This window comes from Cimex lectularius, unplaced genomic scaffold (assembly GCF_000648675.2).
Source record: "Cimex lectularius strain Harlan isolate CLEC.00 unplaced genomic scaffold, Clec_2.1 scaffold8, whole genome shotgun sequence".
Lineage (NCBI taxonomy): Eukaryota > Metazoa > Arthropoda > Insecta > Hemiptera > Cimicidae > Cimex > Cimex lectularius.
In genome coordinates, this window is record NW_019392656.1 from 2,066,871 (window position 1) to 2,077,652 (window position 10,782).

Below are 10,782 nucleotides of genomic sequence, written 5' to 3' on the forward strand. Positions count from 1 at the left end.
TGATAGAAATGATAAATGTGGGATGAGTATGTTGTTCAACCACTTTAAAATATAATTCTTACTCACCGTTTGTTGCTTTCAACAATCCTGTTGTAATTTATGTTGAGAGATGTGTTTGTAACTCCATCAAACTGATGATGACCATTTAATGCATGAAACCTGGATCGTTGAAAACAACAAGCTATGAGTGAGAACTCTCTTTTAGTTGAACATTGCCTGTGGTTGGTTATTTCTGTTTTATAAGGTCTTCATTAAAATAAATAAAATTATAGTAAATAAATATATTTATGTAAACAACCTCAAGAGTGAAGAACGCTTCAAACAAAGGGGACAGTACATTTTCAAGTTTGTAGTTTATGAGGAATCTGATATCATGTCAAAAATATATCTCAATTCTTCGTCTGACAGTTTCAGATTTGTATATTTTCCATTAGTACGCTTGTGCCTTCCTGCGAATTTCAAAGATGCTTCATCACCGAGTATTCCGAAAAGCCTCAGTTCGATGTAGTTCCAGCATCCTTCACCGCACTCTTCCTCCTGTACCCACCAGACTTTGGCTTGAGGAAACCGTTCTAAATCTTGAATTATGTTGTTATAAGGGAAAGGGAATATCTGTTCAATTCGGCTTATGGCTACTTTATTTTGGAAGTTTCTCAAAGCACGCTCGTTCTTCAAGTCGTAGTAAACTTTACCGGAGCAAAGTATCACATGCTGTACAGAAGAGTTCGATGCAATATCAGGGTCCCCAATGTAACTCTGAAAACTGTATTTTTGTTTTAGTAGAATTCAAATTAAAAAAAAAAAAAAAAAAAAAAAAAAAAAAAAAAACATTTAAATACCTGGTATCTCCTAGAATGTCCTCCAAACTGGAAAAGCTTGGAGAGAAATTCCTGTGATCATTTGGAACAAAACATAAAAGGGGTCTTTGTTTCAAGCAGCGTGCTTGACGCTTGAGTATATGATAGAAATTCGCTGGTGTTGAAACATTTGCAACTATTATGTTGCAATTTTGCAATTGGTCATTCATTGAAGTTATCATTTCACATTCCTCACATGCTTCCAAAATCCTTTGTGGCTGGCAGCTGTAGTATTTCTTAGTTCCATTATCAGAAGCTATTTTATTCATTAAAAGAAATTGTTTGAATTAATAATAAAAAGTACAGAATAACTTGAAGTTGAAGGAATTAAAGTGAATGAAAATTGAATGAACTTGCCCAATTTTACATAAACATGCATGGGCACACACATTTATATGTATAATGTAAGAATATATTACCTTGTAGATAGTTTGGAACTATGAGTGTTACTCCAGTTGATGCCAAGTCCTCTTCACTTTCAAGTGTGAAATAGTGGCTAATTATGCTATGCAGCTGTGACGGTTCTAAGGTGACAGGTGCTTCCCAAATGTTTAATGTGTTTGTCATAATAGAGGAATACCCCGTTTCAAAACCAGCTGTAGCAAAAGGTGGGACATCACTCCTGCATAACTTGAACTCGCCCAAAATGGGAAACGTCCCAATGGCAGGATGCAGTGAATTTCCATTCTCCCCGTTTAAAAAGTTTAAACCTGGGTGCTGATCTCTGCTATTTTGGCTTATTCGTACGTTTTTCCCTTCCTGTGAAACATGCATGTTTTATTTTGTAATTTTAATGAATTTGCAAGTGTACAACGATGAGATACTCACTTGCATTAATGTAGTGTATGCTAGGGTTTCACAGATGTCCCAATCGAGCATGTTATTCACCAATAAGTCGTGTCTTTTGACTTGAAGCTCATACGACTCTGTCGACACGCAGTCTCTAGACGATGTGGTCATAGCTTGTGTGATTTTTTGTACAACGACTGGAGAAGCTCCAGTCAGGGGCTCTTTATACCTCTTAAAGGAAACAAATTGTCGGTTTATTTTAACCAATTTCATTAATAAAAGAACAAACCTTTTCAAGATTGACTAGATTCTTTTTCTTGATCATAAATGGTGGGTATTGTTGTGATGTACGAGCACTATGCAGTCTCGTGAGTTTTTTCAAGTATACATCCTTCTGTTCCTCGAGTATACCTTTTGAAATAACCTGGATAATTAAAAAATTAGTATAGTTACTTTTATTTAGTTAATTTTGTTATGTATAATTTGACAGTAAAAATTTTACTTTGGAATCTGATAGTTCTCTGATGTATGAAGATATAAGTGGGTATTTATCTCCAATCAACAGTTCCCGAATCAGACCAGCAAGTGCTACATTCTTAGGAGAATAAACACTAGTTGGTGTTATTAAATCAATAACTATATCTCTAAAAAATACATTAATGTTTTTAATATGTTCAAAAAAATATAAATGTGTCTTTCTACCGGAGATGATTTGCTCTGTATTCCGCTGCCAAATTCATCACGTAAATGACAGAATCGACATCATCCGCTTTTACATGAATGACTGGTGCATTTAGATATTCAGCAAATATTTTTACCAATTTGCAAGAGCTTTCAATTTGCGGGTTACAAAAATCTTCTGCCTAGAAAATAGTAATTAAGTACAATTAAGGTACACACTTACTTACTATTAAATTAAGACAATTAAAATCAGTACCTTGCTAAAATTGCACAAATCATTTGATAACATTACCTGCCTCATTATTTATAATAACATGGACTACACCGTTTGCAGAATAATTTGGATTTTTGGCAAGCTTGATGATATTTGTGAAGACTTCTTTGGAATTAAGTTCTGCCAAGGGATAGCAAAATATAGGCCACACCTAGACATTAAAATAAATACATCGTTGAACACAATTATAGAACTTTTTGTTTACCATTTTTCCACTGTGATCATTTTCAATTTGTTGTATCCCTCTAGTTTTACCCAAAAGTTCAGGATATATGGCTAAGGGCGAAGAAGGAGATCCAAGAAAATTTAATGACGAATTTCTCTTTTTAGGAGTTTCAATAAAATCAGAGCATATTTTCACCTCATTCATATCTTTACACTCTATAAGGTCAAAAAATATGTCCTCCACAGATGTTTGGATTAATTTTGAAACAGTTTTCAATCGTTTCAATTGGGATAAGCCTTGATTAATAATTAAAAAAACCTATTATTTTCAGTAAAATGAGTTAACACTTGTTATTAGCATACCTATGACAAATATTTTTGCATCATATTCAGTCGCTCTTTCAATAAGCGTGCATAGGGCAGGGAGTACAATTTCACAGTCGAACAGACACTTTTTTGCAGTATGGCATTTGCTAAACATAAACAGTTCAAAACAATGGATCATCAGCAGTCGGTTGAATGTGGCGATTTTATCTATGTCAGAAATTGTTTGTATGTCACTGCTATGAACTTTCTTGAACAGCCAAGGTCTTATATCTTGTATTAGATTTTCCAATGTAATTGATGTCCGAAAACTCAAGTCAAACTGAGAAACCGCTGGACCTCTTGTGGCGAGTTGTCTCATTAAGAACTCTGAAATATAGTTTCCTCAATGTAGGAAATACTTTTATACAAACATTTAAATACCTGGCTTTCTAGCCACCAACAGTAAAGGATCAACATTGGCAAAGCTAAATTTAGGAAACCTAAAACGGTAAGTTTTCATTATTACTAGAGATGAACATAATTTAAGACCAGATAAGCTACCTATGTAAAACTGCTTTGCAATGTTTGCTACTGGTACTGCATATTCTCCCTGTAAGCATTGCGTGCATGACTTAATTCCCTTTGACAAAAGGCTCTAGATTATAATTTTGTTCTATTTGGAAAATTACAAAAGTTTTAAAAGTTTTTAGGAAGTCAACACATGATTAATAATAATTATAAAAAAACTGTGTTAAAGCTCATCTGTCACCATCAGAAAATTCTTTAGCACAAAACATTATTACAATAAAAATAACAATGCATCAGTTAATGTAAAATTCTAATTATTTTTATACTAAAATTCAAAAAATTCTGATTGTGAAAATAAGAACAAAAATTTATGTTCGTATATACATAAATAAATAATATAGGTAATAAAAGACAGTATATAAAAATCTCTTTATTGCATAAACTGAAAACATGTTAAAAGCTTGTTATTGTTAATAACAGCAGCTCAGATTATTTAACAACTAGCAAATACATTATATTCTTACAATGTAACTATGGTTATTAAAATTTAAACAATACTATATTCTAAAAGTATAAAAATATTAAATATTTTGTTTCACTTCAGTTAAAAACATTACATAATTTGTGTAGAATTTTTATAACAACACACATGAATGGACGGATAATGTTAGATTTTAAGATGTATAAATACCAAAACTTGTTATTTGAAATAATTAAGAATGTTTTGTCACTGGACGGATAAGTTACATTTTAATTTTACATGTATAAATCCCAAAACTTCTTATTTGAAATTATTAAAACTGTTTGGTCACTGGACGGATAAGGTTACATTTTAAGTAAAAATTTTACGTATATAAATCCTAAAACTTATTTGAATTTATTAAGAAATCTTTATCTCTGGACGAATAATGTTATGTTTTAAGACACAATTTTACATGTATAAATATAAAAAAATTAATTTTTATAAATTATTAAGAAAGTTTTTCCATTGGACGGATGAGTGTAAAAAATGCGATAAATACATAGATAATCCAAGTACAATAATAAATATTTGCTAATTACACTAAAAATTAAAATATAAGACACATACTTTATAATCTAGTTATAAAAAAATAACAGATCTTGATTTCTGCTTATATTCCTAAATCTAAAAATTCATATTTCTAGCCACTGCTGAAATTAAACCGTATTTAATATACGCTTACGTTCTTACCCTTCTGTGTACGGATATCAGTTCTTACATCCATATGGTAATCACTTTGCAATTGTCTTTCATCGCGTTTACCTTTACCTTTATACCGCCTGGCTTCAACGAGGTAGAGTACACCACAGGCGTAAGTTCCAATTACACCTATAACGGCAAGCGCATATGACCACCCGATCTCATTGTGCTGCCAATCGGGCATCCAATCCCTCCCGTCTCCATATAGACCAAAAAGGTAGACTGACACTGTGCCACAAAGTCCTAAAACAGAGAGGGAAATTAAAACCTTCAATTTAAAATTATTTTTTCGATCTTATTTACCAGCTAATATTAACGCTCCACCCAAGAATCCCAGGAGCTTGATGAACTTGTCGTTATCCCGACTGCAGCCCAGGTAGAGAAGTACACAGAGCAGAGATAGCAAGTGCAGGGTGAAGCAAATTGTGAAAAAGAATTGTACGGCCACGAAAAAAGCTAAAAAATGTAAATTTGCTATTAGACATCTAATAAAAATGTTAAATTAATGAAATTTTAAAATAATAAATCCTTACAGGGCAATATGAAGTCAAATATTATGTAATGTTCTTCCTCAAAAACCCACCAGCACTCATTAAATGAATAATCATACCAAAATCTTGGGTCCTGGAAATTATTGAAGCACACAGTCCAAAGGCCTAAAAGAAGAACAAAACTGGTAAATTTAGCACAATTATTACGTGAAATCTGCGAGATAATCATCTTATTATCTATGAGCAAAGATGGAATCTCAAATTTTTAAACCCTCTGATCAATGTCTTCAGTGGATTGTATATATGTATATATATATTGTGGTTGTTCTGTGGGTTATTTTAACAATTATGTCCTTTTTGTAGCTGTACAATTGTGAAAAAAGTGTGCTGAAATTTGCCTATGTCTTTTTACCAGTCTTATTTATTGTTTCATAGAAGAAAACAAATTATAATCACAAAATTAACTCACTCGACAAGTTGGCTCTGGAAAGGATGAAAGTGAACTGATTTTCATTATTTTTAATCTAAAGAGTGTAAAAAGATTAATAACACTCTATAATGGTAAACAACAAGATATTAATGTTGTGGTTAAAGTCAACTATTAATTATACCTAGTTGTATTGTTTAGTTAATTGTATTTGATGAACAGGATTACATAAAAGTACATAAAAGTACATAAAGGTAGTTTTATATATAATATTATAATTAAAAAATAATTATTTGTACGAAATACAATTAAATTAATCATTTACCAAGATTCTGGAACTTTGGGTTTTGCTGTGTATTGTCCGTTTCCAACCAGTGTGGAGTACAAAAGGCGATGAAAATCAACAGGAACGAAAGGGCGAAGATGCCAGTCGAGATCTTTCCAGTAAGAGTTTTTCCCATTTTTTAAAATATTTAAACGTCTAACATTTTATTAAAGCAAAATGATAAAAAAAAAAGTTGGAAAGTATAACGTCCGAACCAACGCTTAAAAGAAATAAAATGTAAAATTGGAAACAGTTCAACTGTTGTGTTTACAACATGTCAAAGGTTTTTAACCATCGACACCACGCCCTTCACGTTTCCAACTGAACTTCATAAGTATTTCAGTTTCAAACTCCGACACGAGCGCTTCGTTCTTTTACATCATTAAAGTATTTCGATGACTTAATTCCATAAATTAAGTTTAAATGACTTGAATTTGATTTATTCAAGTTCATAAAACGATAATCGTCAAAAGAGTACTTAAAAAACTTGAATAAACTTGCATGCTTAAGTAGGTAATAATTTACATTGGTCAATTTTTACATCTCTTTAAAACATAGTTATAAACTATTTGCACAAGGAAAACAAAGGTCTAACATAAGGAAAGGCTGAAGGTTCAACATAATAAAAAGGTAAGGTAAAGTTGTTTTATTTATTTATTTTACAGGCAAGGCCTATTAAAATTTTACAGTAGTTACAAATATACCTAGGAAAGCTCATATAGAGATTCATTATAAAACAAATGGTTAATTAAAGAAAAACTGAATTAGAATAAAAATACAATAAATACCCCGAGGAATATTGAGTACTCTGAGGTAGTGAGAATGTAGTCTGGGGTGTAAATATAATTTATTAGCGTGAATGGAAGGGCATATTCCCAATTACGTTGAGGAACATCAAGTACTCTTGGTAGTGTGAATCCTAACCAGTCTGTCATATTTTTATCTTGTTTCTGGGTATTTGTTTTTGTTATTTGTCTTCTTTTACTCGCAATTAATGATGCCCTGAGGTACACAGAGGGTAGCAATAGAACAAAGAAAATAGTTGGCTGTAAAATATCGTAACAGCTGGAGAAACAGAAAAATAAATTAAAACGCGAGGGAGATTAGAAAAGAAAGCTAAAGAAGAGAGGGCTGGGATGACCGATGTAGTTTGCTGGCCTTAAAAAATTAAATTAAATTAATTAAAAATATTTTTTAAAAATCAATCACAGATAGTTTGAAGTATGAATTATTAAATAAAATAGATGTATAGTAATATCCAAGCTTACAAGGTGCATTAACCTATTGATGGGACTTTCTTTTATGCAAACATTCTTATGAGCAGAAATGAAAAATATTTTATGTTTCCAGGACGAGAGCTGAGGAACATTAAAGTTTAATTTGGTGAGTTACATCAAGGAGTAATCCTGACAAAATTGAAATACTGAGCAAATTAATCAAAAATAACAATTTGAATATTTAAAAGTACTGAGATATTGTATCATTTAGATGATCCTTAAATCCAGAAAATTTGTTTGGCTAGCAGAAAAGCCCGTATGTAAGTTGAAATATCCTTTCCAACCAGTGAATTGATATATACTCACTCCAACTCAATTATTTCTATTTCTCTCAATATTTCTAAAGAACTGATTGAGTGTTTTTCTTTCTTTCAAATTTGCCTTATCCCTGATTTTTTTTTACATATAAGCCCAAAATAATCCTTGTTTATCCTAAGACCAACCAACCAGACAACAATAAATTTGAAGCATGCATTTGAAAAGATTTATTTGATCTACTTTTGAATAAATTATGTATTTGTTGAATTTCTAAGAAGTAATTTATTATAAAAAAAATTGATATCCACTAATGGATTTTCTGGAAGATATTTATTTCTTTTATTAAACGAATCTTCTCATGCGTATTATTGTTACTTTCATTCTTTTTGATTTGATAGATGAACAAGTGGTTTTCACTATCTACAACAAAAACTATACCAATTGAAAAAAGTGTGTACACGAAACATTGTAATTTTTGTTAATAGTTTATATTGTGTTTATTGTTATATATTTTGATATGTTATTACCCCCAAATAAGATATTGAAGGTTTTGACCAAGAATACACAGTGAAAAATTCATTAAACAACAACTGCTAAAAAATACTGCTTTCCTCAGAATATCTAGATGGTCCAAAAATGGGTATGTCCACTTGTTTTCTGTCATGTTGTATGCAATAAACCTAAAAAAAAAAATAAAAATAAAATAACAACTTCATTATGGTGAATAATTAAAATAATAAATAAGAATCACCATGCTGTGAATACAAGGCTAAAACAAAAGTTGATCCATAGGCATTTCTTCTGAGGGCAGATACGTTGCTTTACAATGGCTAATTCTATCAAATTTAATAGAGAAACACTCGTATGTACGACAAAGTTGAGATATCTAGGCAAAGGCTCTCCACCATGGATCAATGATGGATCTAGAGTGTAGATAGTCCAAAAAAGAATGGAGACAGTCTAAAAAAATAAATATTTTTGTAATTTATATTGATCATTTAAACACAAGCAATCCATTGTTTTGTTCAATTAGTAATTAAAATAAATTTATAATTATTTAAAAACGTAAAACAAAAACATTTGCAGGCTTCATTTTTTTCAACAAAGATAGAAATTGAATATTTGACTAGGACTAATCATTAGTACACAACTAATGATTACAAACTAATGTTAAAAACAAATAACTAAGTTAAAAGTAAGGGGAATTTTTAAATTATGGAACAAAATTCACAATTCTAATTAAAAAAAGAAACAGAAATAAATTTTATAAATTTATTAAATTTTATGCAATTTAAAATGGGAATTTTGTAGGCATTTGGCCTTCCGAATTAAGAATTTTAAAAAGAAAAATTAAAGCTTGGATGGCAATAGGATAAATAAGATTACGAGTGAATGTTTGGAGTCAGAGCTTTATAGCACTCAGAAGAGATATAGCTAACCTAAGATAGAAGGTTTGGATGTTAGGGCGTGAAATGACCTTAGCCGTTAAAACGCCCTTAAAAATTAATAATAATAATAATAATAATAAGGCATTTGTGGTTTTAAATCCACCAGTTGGCTATATTGCCAAAAGAAAACTTATCTCAAGGTTTTAGTGATAATTCTTATAACAAATAATTATTTGCAACAAAACACTAATGCATCTATTGAACATTATCAATGTTTCTATTGTAAAAATTTGACCTTGTATCAGCATGGGCCAAAAAAAAAGTATATACCAGAGCATTAGGTATTGCCAATGATGTTTTAATATAATCAACACATTTAGGCGTTTCATCCTCATCATTGTCATCAAATGTCATAATATCATTAATAGTCCTTTTAGTAAAATAGAACCATTGAAGATACTGGAAAAAAATAATTTTAATTATCCATCTGGTCAATTTTTACATGTGTCATTTTATCACATACCAAATTCCAATATGTCATGTATTGAAGCCTTTGTAAGAGATAAAACGTTTGGCCTGGGACTATGAGCTGGTAATCGAAGACTATTCCAACGGTGAATTGAAGTGCTCCACTGAAATGGAAAAGAAGTCCTACAACTTTGAAGAACTTGGTGTGCTTCTTGTACAAGCTATTCATTGCTGCCTCAGCACCAAATGTCAAGACTGTTTTTCCTGCTCTTTATAGATCTTGCATGGGGTTTTGGTATTTGTTCTGCTTGTTAAACATGAATATGAGACTTGTAAATTTTAATAAACTATTTCAAACATATGTCACTTTAGTTTGAGCATAACAAGAAACCTGAGCATAACCTGAGCCAGGTAGTGGTGAAGCAAATATTTATAGTAGTGATATAATGATGATTAACTATTATAATTTTATACCTCCTATCGAGCCGATCCTATTAATTTGTAGTGAAGGGATTCAGAGTGTGTTGTAACACAAGCTCCTTAATTTTACATTTATCTGTTCAATGCTTGAAAAATTTATAAATATGTACCATAATAATGACAAAATATAAGGTTTATCATCTTGAAAACAAACGGAAAAAACAGAAGGTGGCCAGCTATAGTTTATTTTGTAGTACTGTTTTGTTACTAATGCTACTGTTGTATATTGTATATATGCTTATGTATGTATTTGCATGTATATTATTAATGATTTATTTAAGCTTAATTCTGCACATGCATGTACTTACCAACACACATGTTCAGAGCTGAACTTCTTACAACCCATTGGCAATTCCAGCTTTTTGTGTAAGTTACAATAAATCACAGGCAGGCTTCAAGAATTACCCATAGGTGTTGGCAGTCCACTCCATAATAAAAGACTTTCTTCCATATTCTTCATTTCTCCATATTCATGGTTATCTTCCTCATTCCGTTATTAACCGACTTTAGAAAATAGCTAATAACTTATTCAAAAGTTTCCACCAATAGATATATTCAGAACTTCTTTAAAAACCATTACATCATATCTCTAGTTATTCAAACAATTTTTTTTACGAGGGTTCACAACAGCCGAAGTCATATCAACCCTGGAGTGCTGTTGTTTAAAAAATTAGCACATTTGTAAGTATATTGGGTTCGAATGCTGGGCCGCTGGATTTGAATCCAGGTCCTTTACCTTACAATGATGAGCACCGAGTCAACGCCTAAACCTATGTGGCCGCTGACAACCCCGATTGTTGCTTTTGTCTATTTTATTATAATTGGAAGTTATAATTCTATCACTGC

At 31.2% G+C, this 10,782-nt stretch overlaps 3 protein-coding genes across 5 annotated transcripts; all 3 read right to left on the reverse strand.

Annotated features, from left to right (window-relative positions):
* Positions 1-261: 261 nt before the first annotated feature.
* LOC106669745 (2-oxoglutarate dehydrogenase-like, mitochondrial) lies at positions 262-3,798 on the reverse strand. 2 transcript variants are annotated; one of them, XM_014399431.1, is made up of 12 exons: positions 3,634-3,798; positions 3,514-3,572; positions 3,130-3,459; positions 2,807-3,063; positions 2,620-2,752; positions 2,349-2,505; positions 2,149-2,290; positions 1,936-2,070; positions 1,686-1,877; positions 1,277-1,616; positions 840-1,113; positions 262-763 (listed from the first exon to the last, which is right to left on the reverse strand). In XM_014399431.1, the coding sequence occupies exons 1-12, from the start codon at positions 3,699-3,701 to the stop codon at positions 355-357; spliced, it is 2,496 nt and encodes an 831-aa protein (XP_014254917.1). In that variant the 5' UTR covers positions 3,702-3,798; the 3' UTR covers positions 262-354. The 2 variants fall into 2 exon arrangements, with proteins under 2 accessions (XP_014254917.1, XP_014254918.1); XM_014399432.1 differs by having other exon boundaries at positions 2,807-3,085.
* Positions 3,799-4,017: 219 nt separating this feature from the next.
* Positions 4,018-6,381, reverse strand: LOC106669759. Its single transcript, XM_014399456.2, has 4 exons — positions 6,066-6,381; positions 5,356-5,478; positions 5,126-5,278; positions 4,018-5,065 (listed from the first exon to the last, which is right to left on the reverse strand). Exons 1-4 carry the CDS (start codon positions 6,199-6,201, stop codon positions 4,791-4,793), a joined length of 687 nt encoding a protein of 228 aa, XP_014254942.1. The 5' UTR covers positions 6,202-6,381; the 3' UTR covers positions 4,018-4,790.
* A 1,620-nt stretch (positions 6,382-8,001) lies between these two features.
* Positions 8,002-10,025, reverse strand: LOC106669613 (androgen-dependent TFPI-regulating protein-like). 2 transcript variants are annotated; one of them, XM_014399195.2, is made up of 5 exons: positions 9,512-9,970; positions 9,319-9,447; positions 8,352-8,560; positions 8,128-8,280; positions 8,002-8,020 (listed from the first exon to the last, which is right to left on the reverse strand). In XM_014399195.2, exons 1-5 carry the CDS (start codon positions 9,683-9,685, stop codon positions 8,017-8,019), a joined length of 669 nt encoding a protein of 222 aa, XP_014254681.1. In that variant the 5' UTR covers positions 9,686-9,970; the 3' UTR covers positions 8,002-8,016. The 2 variants fall into 2 exon arrangements, 1 of the variants encoding a protein (XP_014254681.1); XR_001340948.2 differs by lacking the exon at positions 8,002-8,020 and having other exon boundaries at positions 8,079-8,280; positions 9,284-9,447; positions 9,512-10,025.
* Between the last annotated feature and the right edge of the window lie 757 nt (positions 10,026-10,782).

What these genes read in the sequence shown, in the direction of transcription:
- LOC106669745 (XM_014399431.1), bottom strand. Translation starts at nt 3,701, where the DNA reads ATGCACGCAATGCTTACAGGGAGAATATGCAGTACCAGTAGCAAACAT. An exon ending in ATGATCACAGTGGAAAAATG is followed by an intron (nt 2,753 to 2,806) that starts GTAAACAAAAAG and finishes TTTAATGTCTAG; the next exon opens with GTGTGGCCTATATTTTGCTA. An exon ending in AGTTCCAAACTATCTACAAG is followed by an intron (nt 1,114 to 1,276) that starts GTAATATATTCT and finishes TGAATAAAATAG; the next exon opens with CTTCTGATAATGGAACTAAG.
- LOC106669759 (XM_014399456.2), bottom strand. Translation starts at nt 6,201, where the DNA reads ATGGGAAAAACTCTTACTGGAAAGATCTCGACTGGCATCTTCGCCCTT. An exon ending in CCCAAAGTTCCAGAATCTTG is followed by an intron (nt 5,479 to 6,065) that starts GTAAATGATTAA and finishes TTCTTCTTTTAG; the next exon opens with GCCTTTGGACTGTGTGCTTC. An exon ending in ATTTGACTTCATATTGCCCT is followed by an intron (nt 5,279 to 5,355) that starts GTAAGGATTTAT and finishes TACATTTTTTAG; the next exon opens with CTTTTTTCGTGGCCGTACAA.
- LOC106669613 (XM_014399195.2), bottom strand. Translation starts at nt 9,685, where the DNA reads ATGAATAGCTTGTACAAGAAGCACACCAAGTTCTTCAAAGTTGTAGGA. An exon ending in ACATGACATATTGGAATTTG is followed by an intron (nt 9,448 to 9,511) that starts GTATGTGATAAA and finishes ATTTTTTTCCAG; the next exon opens with TATCTTCAATGGTTCTATTT. An exon ending in AGCCTTGTATTCACAGCATG is followed by an intron (nt 8,281 to 8,351) that starts GTGATTCTTATT and finishes TTTTTTTTTTAG; the next exon opens with GTTTATTGCATACAACATGA.